The 13428-nt window shown below is 38.8% G+C and overlaps 1 protein-coding gene across 14 annotated transcripts in view; it reads right to left on the reverse strand.

Moving 5' to 3' along the window:
- LTBP1 (latent transforming growth factor beta binding protein 1) overlaps nt 1–13428 on the reverse strand; it is a 446965-nt gene that overhangs the window by 202103 nt on the left and 231434 nt on the right. For all 14 annotated transcript variants that reach the window (XM_050754120.1, XM_050754119.1, XM_050754124.1 and 11 more), the window contains 2 exons: nt 11040–11264; nt 9575–9849 (listed from right to left, as the gene is read on the reverse strand). In XM_050754120.1, the coding sequence (XP_050610077.1) occupies nt 9575–9849; nt 11040–11264 (500 nt within the window). The remainder of the gene's footprint in view (nt 1–9574; nt 9850–11039; nt 11265–13428) is intronic.

Below are 13428 nucleotides of genomic sequence, written 5' to 3' on the forward strand. Positions count from 1 at the left end.
GTGTTCCAGTGCTAAGCTTTAGAGCTTAGGATGTTACTGAACGCATCTGCCAAAAGAGACCTATCTTCAATTAAATAATCTTTTTCTCCAATGGCCCATTCTGTTTCCATTTTTCCTGTCCAAAGAGAACTGCTGGAACAACTTCTGGCATCTCTAATAGAATCCCAAACAGTTCTTGTGTCACTTTAACCCAATTTTGCCCTAGGGCTTATTATTTATATGACCAATAATTAAAGGAAATAAAAAAAGAGTTTTTCCAATGATATCAGGATTCCACATCAACTACCAGTCCTTTTCTTTCTTCCTAATCCACATAAAGTTTATTTTCTTCTGTAGAATATGTATTAAAGACCTTCATCTTAAAGTTTGTCTCTTACGGCTTTTAAAATCTCTTCTAAGAGTTTTATAGTTGCAAACTATAAAAGTGGGTTCATGTGTTATCTGATCATCTTTATCTGTGTTAGAGTGCTGTACTTAAAACATATTCTGTATATATTAATTAACTCAGGTATTTATATGTGAAATTTTCTGCTCTTTCGGCATTTTGAAATAGGAAATCTTGAAGCACCTGAATTTTCTGTCTCCCCTTATAATGCCTCTGTCTGATTACGTGGCAGGTTCCTGGGTTCAACAAAGAGCACAGGCTTGTGCAGCCAGGCAATGGGCAGGTTCAGCATGGAAGCTGGACCCCGAACTCTACATTGCTATTCTAAATGCTTCCCATACAAGGCCTTTTCATACCATCTGGCATAACTAGGTCACTAAACGTTTGTTTCCAGCAATTGGGCAATCAATAAAACATGTTTGAGGCAATCAAAAAGTCAGATGCAAAATAAGCTTTGAATTTAGGTCACTGTTAAGAGAACCAATTTAAAAACAAAGGACACCCTTATACAATTGATTTTTATGTAAAAAAGATAAATATATTTAATGTTGCTATGATGCAAAGATAGATTGGAGGGGTATTTTCTGAAACTTGGCCTCTCCTCAGAGATGATAACTACCATGGAAATGTTCGGGTTTTAAGCCTGTGAAAACATGAGATTACCCTGAAGTGGCTGGTAATTGTAACCACTGGAGTTGTAATTCTAACAGTCAGTGAGCAAACTCTTGCAAATGTTTTCAAATATATGTAGACTACCACAATTTACTCCAGGTAGCACAGAAACCTAACTCTGCCAAAATTAGGACCTGCCAACTACTTCATACTTGATTTATATTCAAGAAAACCATTCCTGTCTGTCACCCTATATAGTTCTATTAGACTAATTTCTGTTCTTTGAATATAGGAGATTTAGTGATGCCTATAGAGACTGCCTGTGTAGACAGCCTGATTCACATAAAAATCAATGATTTATCTGATTGTTAAACATTATTTTTAGAACTCTGAAATACTAAACGTAACTTTTTACAAAAACAAAACAATAGAAATGGTTTTTTCCCTATAGGTTGGCATTCTCCGTCAAGGTGGGAAAACACTACAGAAACTTTTAACTCCATTATTCCTGCTCTTTTCTCATTATAATGCAATCCAAAGAAATGTCCTCTGTGGTCATGAATTTAACTATCATCAGCAAATCTATTCACTGATCACTAAATTTTCTCCATTAATTCTCTATCATTCCATCTCTAAAACAGCCTGGACTTCCTGACTGATAATTAAGAGTACACCCTTCCTAATATTAATCAAGGATGAGGCTGCTTGAAACAAAGATGTTAGTGCTCATCTTCTCACAATCCTCCCTGCCCTAAGGGTCAGGTAATCAATTCTAGTGAGCATTTATTTAGCTGATTTGTGAAGCAAGAAAATTCAGAATAGTCCCTTTCTTCATGATCTTTGTCTTTACAACAGCCTGTAAACGCAATCCTGTTGCTTGATTCTTCACAAAATCCCCTATAGTCATCTCCTTTATTTTCAACTTGACTTCTTAGATTGGCCCTTGGTCATTTCACAAGGTCAATTTCTCTTCCTTGGCCTCAGGTCACCTCACACCCACCCAACACCTCTGTTAAACAGTTAAAAACTTTAAGTTTGTTTCTAAAAAGTCTCTAAATGTATTACAGTGAAAGCTTTTAAATTCAGCTTTAAAGTATACTATTCTATTTCTAAGTCTAGGAAATTTCAACATTTTCCCCCTTCTTTCTAAAAAATTTTCAAACACACTGAGATAGTCAAAGGATAACACAATGAACACCTATCTGCAAATGAACCGCTCAAGAATCAAGTTTGTGCTACTTGTGTGTAAAATACATCTGAAACCACGGGCAATACCTCAGATATGTTGCGGGTTCAGTTCCTGACCACTGCAATGAAGTGACTACCACAATGAAGTCAGTCACATGAATTTGTTGGTTTCCCAGTGCAAATAAAAGTCATGTTTTCACTATACTGTCATCTGTTAAGTTTGCAGTTGCGCTATGCCTTAAAGTACATACCTTAATTTTAAAACACTTTATTGCTTTAAAAATGCTAATAATCATCTGAGCCTTCTGCGAGTCATAACCTTCTTGCCAGTGGAGAGTCTTGCCTTGATGTTGATGACTGTCAACCAATCAGGATGGGGGTTCCTGAGGGTTGCGGTGGCTGTGGCAATTTCTTAAAATAGACAACAATGAAGTCTGCAGCTTTGCCTGACTCTTCCTTTTACTAAACATTTCTCTGTAGCAAGTGATACTGTTTGATAGCATTTGACCCATGCTAGAACTTTCAAAATGAGTCAGTCCTCTTAAACCCCGCTAATGCTTTATCAATTAAATTTATAGCATATTCTAAATCCATTGTTGCCATTTCACAATGTTCACAGCATCTACACCAGGAGTCGATTTCATCTCACAAAACCACTTTCTTTGCTCATTCATAAGCAGCAGCTCCTCATCCATTCAAGTTTGAACATGAGATTGCAGCAGTTTGGTCATATCTTCGGGATCCACTTCTAACTTGAGTTCTCTTGCTATTTCCACCACATCTGTAGTGACTTCCTCCACTGAAATCCTGTATCCCTCAAAGTCATTCATAAGGGTTGGCTTTGACTTTTTCCAGTATCTAATTTAATTAAATATCTTTATTGCTGATATTTTGACCTCCTCATATGTATCATGAATGTTCCTAATGGCATCTAGAATGGCAAACCCTTTCCAGAAACCTTTTTATTTATTTTGCCCCAATCCACCAGAGGAATCATGATCTATGGCAGTGATAGCCTTAAAAAATATATTTCTTAAATAATAAGACTTAAAAGTCAAAATGACTCCTTGATCTATGGGCTTCAGAATGGGTGTTGTGATTGCAGGCATGAAAACAACATTCATCTTTTTGTACATCTCCATCGGAGCTCTTGAGTGACCAGGTACACTGTCAATGAGCAGTAATATTTTGAAAGGAATCTTTTTTTCCGAGCAGCAGGTCTCAACAGTGGTCTTAAAATCTTTAGTAAACCATGTTGCAAACACATGTGCTGTCATCCAGGCTTTGCTGTTCCCTTTATACAGCACAGGCAGAGTAGATTTAGCATAGTTCTTAAGGGCCCTAGAATTTTCAGAACAGCCTATGAGCATTGGTTGCAACTTAAAGTCACCAGCTGCATTGCCCCTAACAAGAGAGCCAGCCTGTCCTCTGAAGCCAAGCAATGACTTTCTCTCTAGTTATGAAAGTCCCAGATGGCATCTTCTTCCAGTATAAGGCTGCCTAGTACAGCCACCTTTATCAATGACCTTCTGGACAATTTGCTGCAGCTTCTGCATCAGCACTTGCTGCTTCACCTTGTACTTTTGTGGTATGCAGATAGCTTCTTTCTTTAAACCTCATGAACCAACCATTACTAGCTTCAGATTCTTCTTCCGCAACTTCCTCACCTCTCCAAGTCTTCAGAGAATTGAAGAGAGTTAGGACCTAGCTCTGGATTAAGCTTCGGCTGAAGGGAATGTTGGTGGTTCTAGACCTCTCTCAAACATTCTCCGTACTAGCAACAAGGCTGTTTTACTTTCTTATCATTCATGTACTCTCTGGAGTAGCACTTTTAATTTCCTTCAAGAACTTTTCCTTTGAATTCACAACTTGGCTAACCGAGGCAAAGGCCTAGCTTTTGGCTTATTTTGGCTTTCAACATGCCCTCCTCACTAAGGTTAATCATTTTTAGCCTCTGATTTAAAACCAGAGATGTGGCCGGGCTCAGTGGCTCAGGCCTGTAGTCCCAGCACTTTAGGAGGCCAAGGAGGGTGTATCACGAGGTTAGGAGATCAAGACCATCCTGGCTAACATGGTGAAACTCCATCCCTACTAAAAATACAAAAATTAGCCAGGCGTGGTGGCGGGCACCTGTTTTCCTAGCTACTCAGGAGGCTGAGGCAGGAGAATGGCATGAACCCGGGAGGCAGAGCTTGCAGTGAGCCGAGATCATGTCACTGCACTCCAGCCTGGGCGACAGAGCAAGATTCTGTCTCAATAAATAAATAAATAAATAAAGTGAGAGATGTGTGACTCTTCCACTTAAACACTTAAAGGCCATTGTAGTATTATTAATTAGCCTAATTTCAATATTGTTGTGTTTCAGCCAATAGGGATGACTGAAGAGAGGGCAAGAGATGGGGGAATGGCCAGTTGGTAGAGCAGTCAGAGAATACACATTATCAATTAAGTTTGCCATCTTATATGGGTGTGCTTTGTGATGCCCCGAAACAATTACAATAGTAACAAAAATCACTTATCACACATATCTGCGTAACAGATATAACAATGAAAAGGTCTTGAAATATTGCAAAAATTACCAACATGTGACAGAGACACAAAGTGAGAACCTGCTGTCAGAAAAACTTGCTTGCCAATAAGCAGGGTTGCCACAACCTTCATTCAATTTGTAAAAGACACAAAGAGCTAAGTGAGGTGCAATAAAACAAAGTGTGCCTGTAAATTATGAACATCATGGAATTTTGCCCCTAAAACTTTCAGCATTCATCTATTAAGAATAAGGACATTTTCCTGCTGGGTGCAGTGGCTCACGCCTGTAATTCTAGCACTTTGGGAGGCCGAGGCGTGTGGATCACCTGAAGTCAGGAGTTCAAGACCAGCCTGGGCAACATAGTGAAACCCCGTCTCTACTAAAAATACAAAAATTAGCTGGGTGTGGTGGTGCATGCCTGCAACTTCAGCTACTCAGGAGGCTGAGGCAGGAGAATCCCTTGAACCAGGGAGGCGGAGGTTGCAGTGAGCTGAGATCACACCACTGCATTCCAGTTTGGGCCACAGAGTGAGACTCTATCTCAAAAAAAACAAACGAAAAAGAATAAAGACATTTTCCTACATAATTGCAATACTATTATCACACACAAGAAAACTAATAATGCCAAAATATCATCTAACGACATTTCCCATGGTTTGAATGTGTCCCCCACAGTTCATATGTTAGAAACTTAATCCCCTGAAAGCGACAGTGTTAGGAGTATGGGACCTAATAAGAGGGTCTTCCCTCATGAATGCATTAATGGCATTATCTTGGGAGTGGGTTAGTTATCACCAGAGTGGGCTTGTTATGAAAGCAAGTTCAGCCCCGTTTTGCTCTCTCATGTTCTCTTGTCCTTCTGCTATGGGATGACTTAGTAAGGAGGCCCTGGTCACATGCTGGCACCTTGATATTGAACTTCACAGCCTCTAAAACAGTGAGAAATAAATGTCTTTTCTTTATAGATTACCCAGTCTGTGGCATTCTGTTACAGCAACACAAAACGGACTAACACAGAGCTCACGTCCAAATTTCTCCAACTATTCCCAAAATCTCTTAGATCTGGCTTTTTTTTTTTAATCAAGATTTAATTAAGGTGAATATATTATACTTATTTTTTGTGTCTCTGTAGTCTCTTCCTACAAACATCATCTCACTTTCTTTTACACTGTTTTTTTTTTTTTAAAGAAACCAGGCAATAATGCCCTATATTGTAAATGTCTGATTGTTTTTTCTGTCTGAGTGTGATGTTTTTAACTTGTTTCTTTACCCTTCATATTCCCTATAAACTTGGGGTTAAGTCTAAGGGTTTGATTAGATTCAGGTTAGATATATTTGGCAAGAATGCTTCATAGGTAATTCTGCAAACTCTATACTGTCTCACAGCAGGAGGCACATAGGTCAGACTGCCCCACTATTAATGATGCTGAGTTGACCACTTGGTCAAAGGGGCTTCCTAACACGCTGACCTTGCCAGCAAGTCATTTATACTGCACTATGCCTCAGATTTAAGAGGCTTAATATTTGCGCAAGAGCCTGCCAAGAATCCTAAGCTATTTTACTTCTCTGATCTCTTCTGACAGCTCTTCCTTGCCCATTTCTTGTACTGTTCTCTTTCCTCTGTTTAATTACTCTCCCTTTCTGCTCTGTGAGCTTGGTTTCCTCATCAATCATCCATTTTCCTCCACCATCCAAACAGTTCTGAAATTCTACTCTACAAAGCTTTCCTGAATTTAAATACATTGATCACAGTTCATCTTGAGTTTTCAATCCCACGTTTACTACCTAATTATTAGAATGTGCCACAGAAACAAGGGCTATCTCTGTCAAATTTATTTTGTATATGACCTCTCATAGCAATATATACACATAGATGTTTATTGGTAACTGTTGCATTAAAAGTCTCAATGGTTGACATTTGCAACTAATAAGAGGGCTCCACTGAGCAAACAATAGTGAGCATTTATCCAGGGTTTTGTTTTTGTTTTTGATTTTCTGCCATTTAAAATCTACCTATAACTCCTGATTATAGCTACGTTTGCAAACCAACCACAGCAAGAATGCACAAATGTTTTCAAACTCCTTTGTAGGATTGTAGGATACACCTAAACACTATTGATTATTTGTCAGTAATGTATTTTTTAAATGCCTGGTTCACCCTAATTGCACAAATTAATTGGGCAGCCTTTGGCATCCAGCAACATTCCTCATGAACAGGAAGACCAATAAATATATACTGAGAATGCTTTCCAAAAAATAGGTCTTATTTTGAAGCTGTGTATGAGTGAATACACATGCAAAATGAATTAAGAATTGAGATCACTGTCTGGATCTTTTAGACCAAAAGTCAGAGATGTATGCAGATAAGACAAAAGTATCCCGCTGAGTTTTAATTATTTGGGTAATTCCATCAATTAGCCAATTCATTTCAATGGTATACTCTAGGCTTACAAGTCAATAGTATCTTTTCATCTTTTCTTGTCAGCAATCACCTAATATTGTACAAGAATAACAAGTTTGTTATGCCTCATTTTCTTGCTTTTTATCATCTGTGTTCCAACTTGGAAACGGGGAGGAAGGTACTGGGCACACAATTTTAAAAAGATCTGCTTTTTCCTTTCTCCCTGACCAACCTAAGCTGGAATGACTAAACAATGCAAATGGCACCAAATTTGTCCTCCCTCTCCAAGAGCAGTTCAGTGCAAAGCTGTGAAGTGTATAAAGTTTATCTTCAGCCCCACTGTCTTTGTCAAAACCCACCCTCAGCATAAACATTGTCTTTACTTTTAAGCTACAATTAAATTGATGGTGTTCCTTCTCCCAAAAGCATCTGCAAAACTGGGGAATGAAAAGCCACGTTAGGTCCCCTGTAGTCGCATTTCAGGTGTCCACAGGCCAATGAGGGCTGTGTTTGTGGGATCGATGCTGTCCCTGTCTTACTGAAAGCACATGATATAAAAACAGTCATAGTAGATGGTTGCTTAAGTTTGACTCTATCTTGATAAATATTCTCTAAGCTAATATTTGCATAGTTCTATAATATTTGCAAAGCAGGGCTCACAATTATCTTGATTAATCTTAACAAAGTCTCATGAGCCCCACGTCTTAGTCTTATCTCTACTTTGCAGATAAGGAAGCTGCTTCCCTCCTGCCGAGTGCTGGGCTCACAGCTCTAATCAAGGTCTCACAACTCCACAAGGATGCTCTTTCCATTCCCACACGCTGCCTTCCATTCAGGTCTACAATCTTCCCTCCTTCTCCTAGAAGAAAGGTGACAATCCTACCACTGATTTAGTACCTAAAAGTGTTTCCCAGGTGTCTAAAGCAGTGATAATTAGTTCTATTACCCCCAAGTATTTCACATGCATATATACACACACATGATATATTTTTAATATTCAAGACATAGCAGAGGAATAATAATAAATGTATCTCATCTAGTCTTCTCATGAGGGGTTTAAACCATAACCAAAAGACAGGAGGGAAACCACAGAATGGAGCCTCCATCATTATCACATAATAAAGTGCAGGAACCAATACTTTTAGGTTATCTTCACCATGCACATTCAGTGATGAGTTTTAAAGAAAATTTTGCCTTTCTCTCACTTTATGATATAAATATAGGCCTAAAGTTATACTTCAAGCAACTCCTGCACTATAACTTGCAATTTATGATTTTTTTTTTCCTTCTTTTGAGACTGAGTCTTGCTCTTGTCATCCAGGCTGGAGTGCAGTGGTGTGATCTCAACTCACTACAACCTCCACCTCCCATGCTCAAGCGATTCTCCTGCCTCAGCCTCCCAAGTAGCTGGGATTACAGGTGCCTGTCACCACACCTGGCTAATTTTTGCATTTTTAGTATAGATGGGGTTTCATCATGTTGGCCAGGCTGGTCTTAAACTCCTGACCTCAGGTGATCCACCCGCCTCAGCCTCCCAAAATGCTAGGATTACAGGCATAAGCCACCGCACCTGGCCTGAATTTTTATAAGAAAATAAAAGATAACATGAAATATTACTTCCTGTCAAAGATGACATGAATTATTATTGCACAATGAATTCAAAACTCATGAACAAAACTATTGCAAAAGGCAAAAATATTTTCAAGCATCTTTGCGGAATATATATTCTATACCATATCTCATGCCTGACACATGTTTTATACACAGATCATCCTAACTGAAAAAATAGAAACAGGTAATCATGGACTTCCAGAAACATCTTTGGAAGCCAGGCACAGTAGCTCATGCCTGTAATCCCAGCACTGTGGGAGGACGAGGTGGGTAGACCACTTGAGGTCAGGAGTTCAAGACCAGCCTGGCCAACACGGTGAAACCCCGTTTCTACTAAAAATAAAAACATTAGCTGAGAGTGGTGGCATGTGCCTGTAATCCCAGCTACTTGAGAGGCTGAGGCAGGAGAATCACTTGAAGCTGGGAGGTGGAGGTTGTAGTGAGCCAAGATTGTGCCATTGCACTCCAGCCTGTGCAACAGAGTGAGACTCCAACTCAATCAATCAATCAATAAACAAATGAATAAATGTATTCTGTACATCAGGGACTGGTAAGTTTTTTCTGTAAAAAGACACACAGTAAATATTTTAGGTTCTGCAGACCATGTGTTCTCACTGGAACTATTTAATTCTGCAGTCATAGCATGAAAATGGGCATAGACAATATGTAAATGAATGAGTGTGGCTATGAGTGTGGCAATAAAACTTTATTTACAAAAATATGGCCACGAGTCATAGTTTGTTAAAGCCTTTTTTATAAAAACCATTTTTATCAAGTCTGGCTTTCTTGTTAAAATGACACCATATCTGTAACACATTACTAAAGCAGGCTTGGTGATGATGCTTACCTGTGACCCAATGGTTTCCTGGAAGCACCGGCCAAGCTGTGTCTTAGCAGCCACAGGGTAGACGTGAGGAATGACCTGCTGGTGGGAGTATGTGGAATGTATGGTCTGGGTCTTCTGGACAGGAAGCCCTTGGTAAGAGACTTGGGATTGGCCTGGTTGAGCTTCTTTTGTCTTCTGGCCTGTTGGGCCATCGATTCTTGAAACCTGATGTATCTGGACGGAGGCCTCAGGCGGATGTTTCACATGGATATTGACTATGTTAGGAGGAAATTTCACTAAAACAGATTGAGAGGAAAACTTGTTAGTCCTGAATAACTAACAGGCAAACCAAAAGTTTTAAAACATGAAAGTAAATTTTATAAACACACATGCACACATATTTATATAATGTGCAGCACTTTGCTACATAGCCATCAAAATTCTTAAGGGCACATGCAAAATAAAAATTAAGCCTGAATTTGTATTTTTTAAAATTTGAAATTATAGAGAGAAATTAAAACTTTTAACAGTAACATATTCATGAGACTAAAATATTCTTTTCCAAAGTCATAAAGCTGTGAAATGCATCCTGCTTGTTCTAAGCAGATAAATTTTATCAAATGTTCATCAGAAAGATCAAGCATTTGATTAGTTTTGAATTTCTCATGCAATTTCTATCATAAAAATTTTAGGATTTACATTTTTCTATTAAAAGAAAAAACCCAATTTTACAAGGCACAATTCTCTTACCCTTAAACAATAGAGTACCTGTTATTTTTGTGCTTCTTGTAACATACACACACACAAAATACCAAAGTGCATTATTTTTTATCTATAACAAGCTACGTTCTACAGCTTTCAAACAAAAATCTCATCTCCTGATGCAAGGATTCATGTTTTAAAGAATTAGAGCCAGTAAACTCCTATGACCCCCTTTTCAAAAGTGTGCATTTATAAAAATGCCAGGTTTAAAAGGATGAATTCGTCATAGAATTTTTGAGCTCCAAGTGACCTAGTTTACTTTCCTCTACAAATGAACAAATTGAAGTCCAGTGAGGTTAAATGATCGTTTACAACTGAAACCAAGCATTCTTTAATTACAAAGTTCACCAGCAGGTACTGTGCGATCCACTAGCTTATTAATGCTGTAAGGGCCAGAACACTGTCTTGTTCATCTTCCCGTTTCCCAGGCCTTGTCAGAACAGTGCCATGCACATTTATTAGCTCTTGGGGGTAAGAGTCACTAGAGAAAAATGGGCTCCTTTTTATTTTCTTTTTTCCTAGATACCAATTCTCTATGGCCTAGAAAGAACTGCAGCTACATACCTGGGCCCACATTCTGTCTCTACTGCCATTTCTCAGGCCACAAATCATGTACTCCTTTCTGTTTCAATACCACCCCCGGCCATCTGCAGATCCTTGACTTCTATGTGGGTTTGGCAGGTTAACAGAGGTCTGGCAAATGGGCAGAAAGAAAAAAGCTTACCTTTGACTCCTTGCTGACTAGTCACGGTCAGAGGCAAGGTATGCGTAGAATGGATGACATGCGTCCCCAACGCCTTGCCTGGCTGCTGGGAATGCTGATAAAGTTTAGGCACGCTGGCACCGTGGACTGGGATCTGACAAAGCTTTCCTGTGAAATTTGGAGGGCACTGACATTTGTCCCTTGAACTGCACTGGCCACCATTCATACATGGTAGATGGCAAATGACTGAAAGGGAAAAGAGAAAAAGTGGAGAGTCTGTTAGTCTCTCAGAGGCTAAGGAATGATCAACCAACAAAACGTGCAAAACACACATCCCATTATAGGCATCAGAGTCCCACGAACTTTAGAAATGGTAAACAGAGGAGTAAACTCACTATGCCAAAAGTAGTCTCTGTTACTCACTACTTTTTTCTTTCCATCTTAAGTCATTTAACTCTTTAATAGCTTGTAATTATTCTCCCTCCAACAATGTAAAGAAAAGTTCATAGGAAAAGATTAGTATATACAGTAGCCACTCAGGATTATTGTCTATCACCATGCCATTTTAAGTACCATTTGCAATCCATAATTATTTCATTAACTGACTCCCTACATGATAAACTCCTCAAGAACAAGTGGTATGTATGGCCTGGTAGTGTATATGGCCTGGTAACCTTAATATCCTTGACACCTAGAAAAATGTCTGGCATACAATGGACATTAAATAAATATTTGCTCACCTCATTCTCCAGGATGTGATTATAACGCATTGCAAGCCTGTATCAAAACATCTTGTGTACCCCATAAATATATATACCTACTGTGTACCCACAAAAAATTAAAAATTACATATATTTGCTCAAAGAATAAACAAAGAAACAAATGACAGTAATACAAATAATATTTGTTGAAATTTTTCTCTATTTAAGACACTAAATGCTACCCAGAACAAATAAGTAGAATAGTTTGAATCATACTTTACAGGAATTTGCAATCTTGTGTAACAAGATCTCAGTGAAGCCCAAAATTAGTCTGGAATTAACTTATTTAGAATACTGAAAGATAACAGGACAGACTGAGCAAATAATTTTAAGAGGAGTTATAACTCTGGCTATTTTAGCTTATGGTCAACCTCTTTATCACTAATGAATTCTTCCTGTCAGCCTTTAAACATCACAGATTTCCAGTAGCTTAGACAATATTATAATAAAAGCCCCTCAGCTCCATTTCATTCCAGCTTCCACCCTCTTTAAATCCTCTCCTCCGTAACTAAACTTTCCACCATAATTGTCTGTTGACTTCTCAATGTGCTACAATCTATCTTGGGCCAGTTTATGTTTTCCCTGCCCCTCCTCTACACAAAAGCTATTCTTACTAGGGTCATGAACAGTTTCCACGTTTCTAAACCCAATGGATGGATTTCAGTCTTCCCTTGGTTTCCAGGACACCTCACTCACCTATTTTGCTCCTTCTTCCCGCCTATTCCATCTTAACATTCTTTGCAGACTCTGTTCTCTTTACTTGTTCTTTATATACTGATGTGTGTTAAGGTTTGGTTTTGAAGTCTTCTTTACTGACTCTACACACTCTTTCTCTATGATTTCATTCTATCATATACTGATGTCACCCAAATTTTTATTTCCTGGTCAAAGCTTTCTTCCAAGCTTCAAACTGTCTACAACTATATGTCACCATGCACGTATTTCATAGGCACCTCAAATTCACAATGTCCAAAACTGAACTCATTGTCTTCCCTCCAATACCTCCATCCACCAAGTGATCCTTAAGAAAAACCTGGGTGCTGCTCCCTCATTTTATCTACTCAAACATCTGATCCTGGAAGTCCTCCCTCCTGGACATTCACCAAAGATGTCAACTTTTTGCCCATTACAGGGATCCTCTGCAACCTCATCACTTAGGAATCTTACCTCATTCTCCACAATACAGCTACATGGAACTTAATTCAGTTCCTCAGTGTGCTCTCACCCTTCCAGATCTTTATCCACACTGAGTCCTCTGCCTGGAACATTCTTTCCATCTACCTGATTCCTATGTATCTTTCAGACTCTGCCTGAACCTCACTTCTAGAAGCATTCCCATTGCCCCTCATCTAGGCTTGACACTTATCTTCTTGCTTCCATGAATCTGATTCACTATCCATCATTCCATGCATCTTACAGCATTACAATCAACTGACTACTTCTCTGTATGCCTCACTCAACCAGAGCTCTGTGAGGTCGGGAAGTTACCTTGTTATGTTTTACTGCTAGCACATAGCCCAATGTCTAGAAGAAATGCTAAAACAACAACAACAACAAAAAAAACCAGAAAATACTGAATGAGGGCAGGGATAGATTTATACCTATCGCTCTGTCAAATGCCATTCTTGGTGGTATAGAAGATTCAGTCC

The sequence above is a fragment of the Macaca thibetana genome, chromosome 13 (assembly GCF_024542745.1).
Source record: "Macaca thibetana thibetana isolate TM-01 chromosome 13, ASM2454274v1, whole genome shotgun sequence".
Classification (NCBI taxonomy): domain Eukaryota; kingdom Metazoa; phylum Chordata; class Mammalia; order Primates; family Cercopithecidae; genus Macaca; species Macaca thibetana.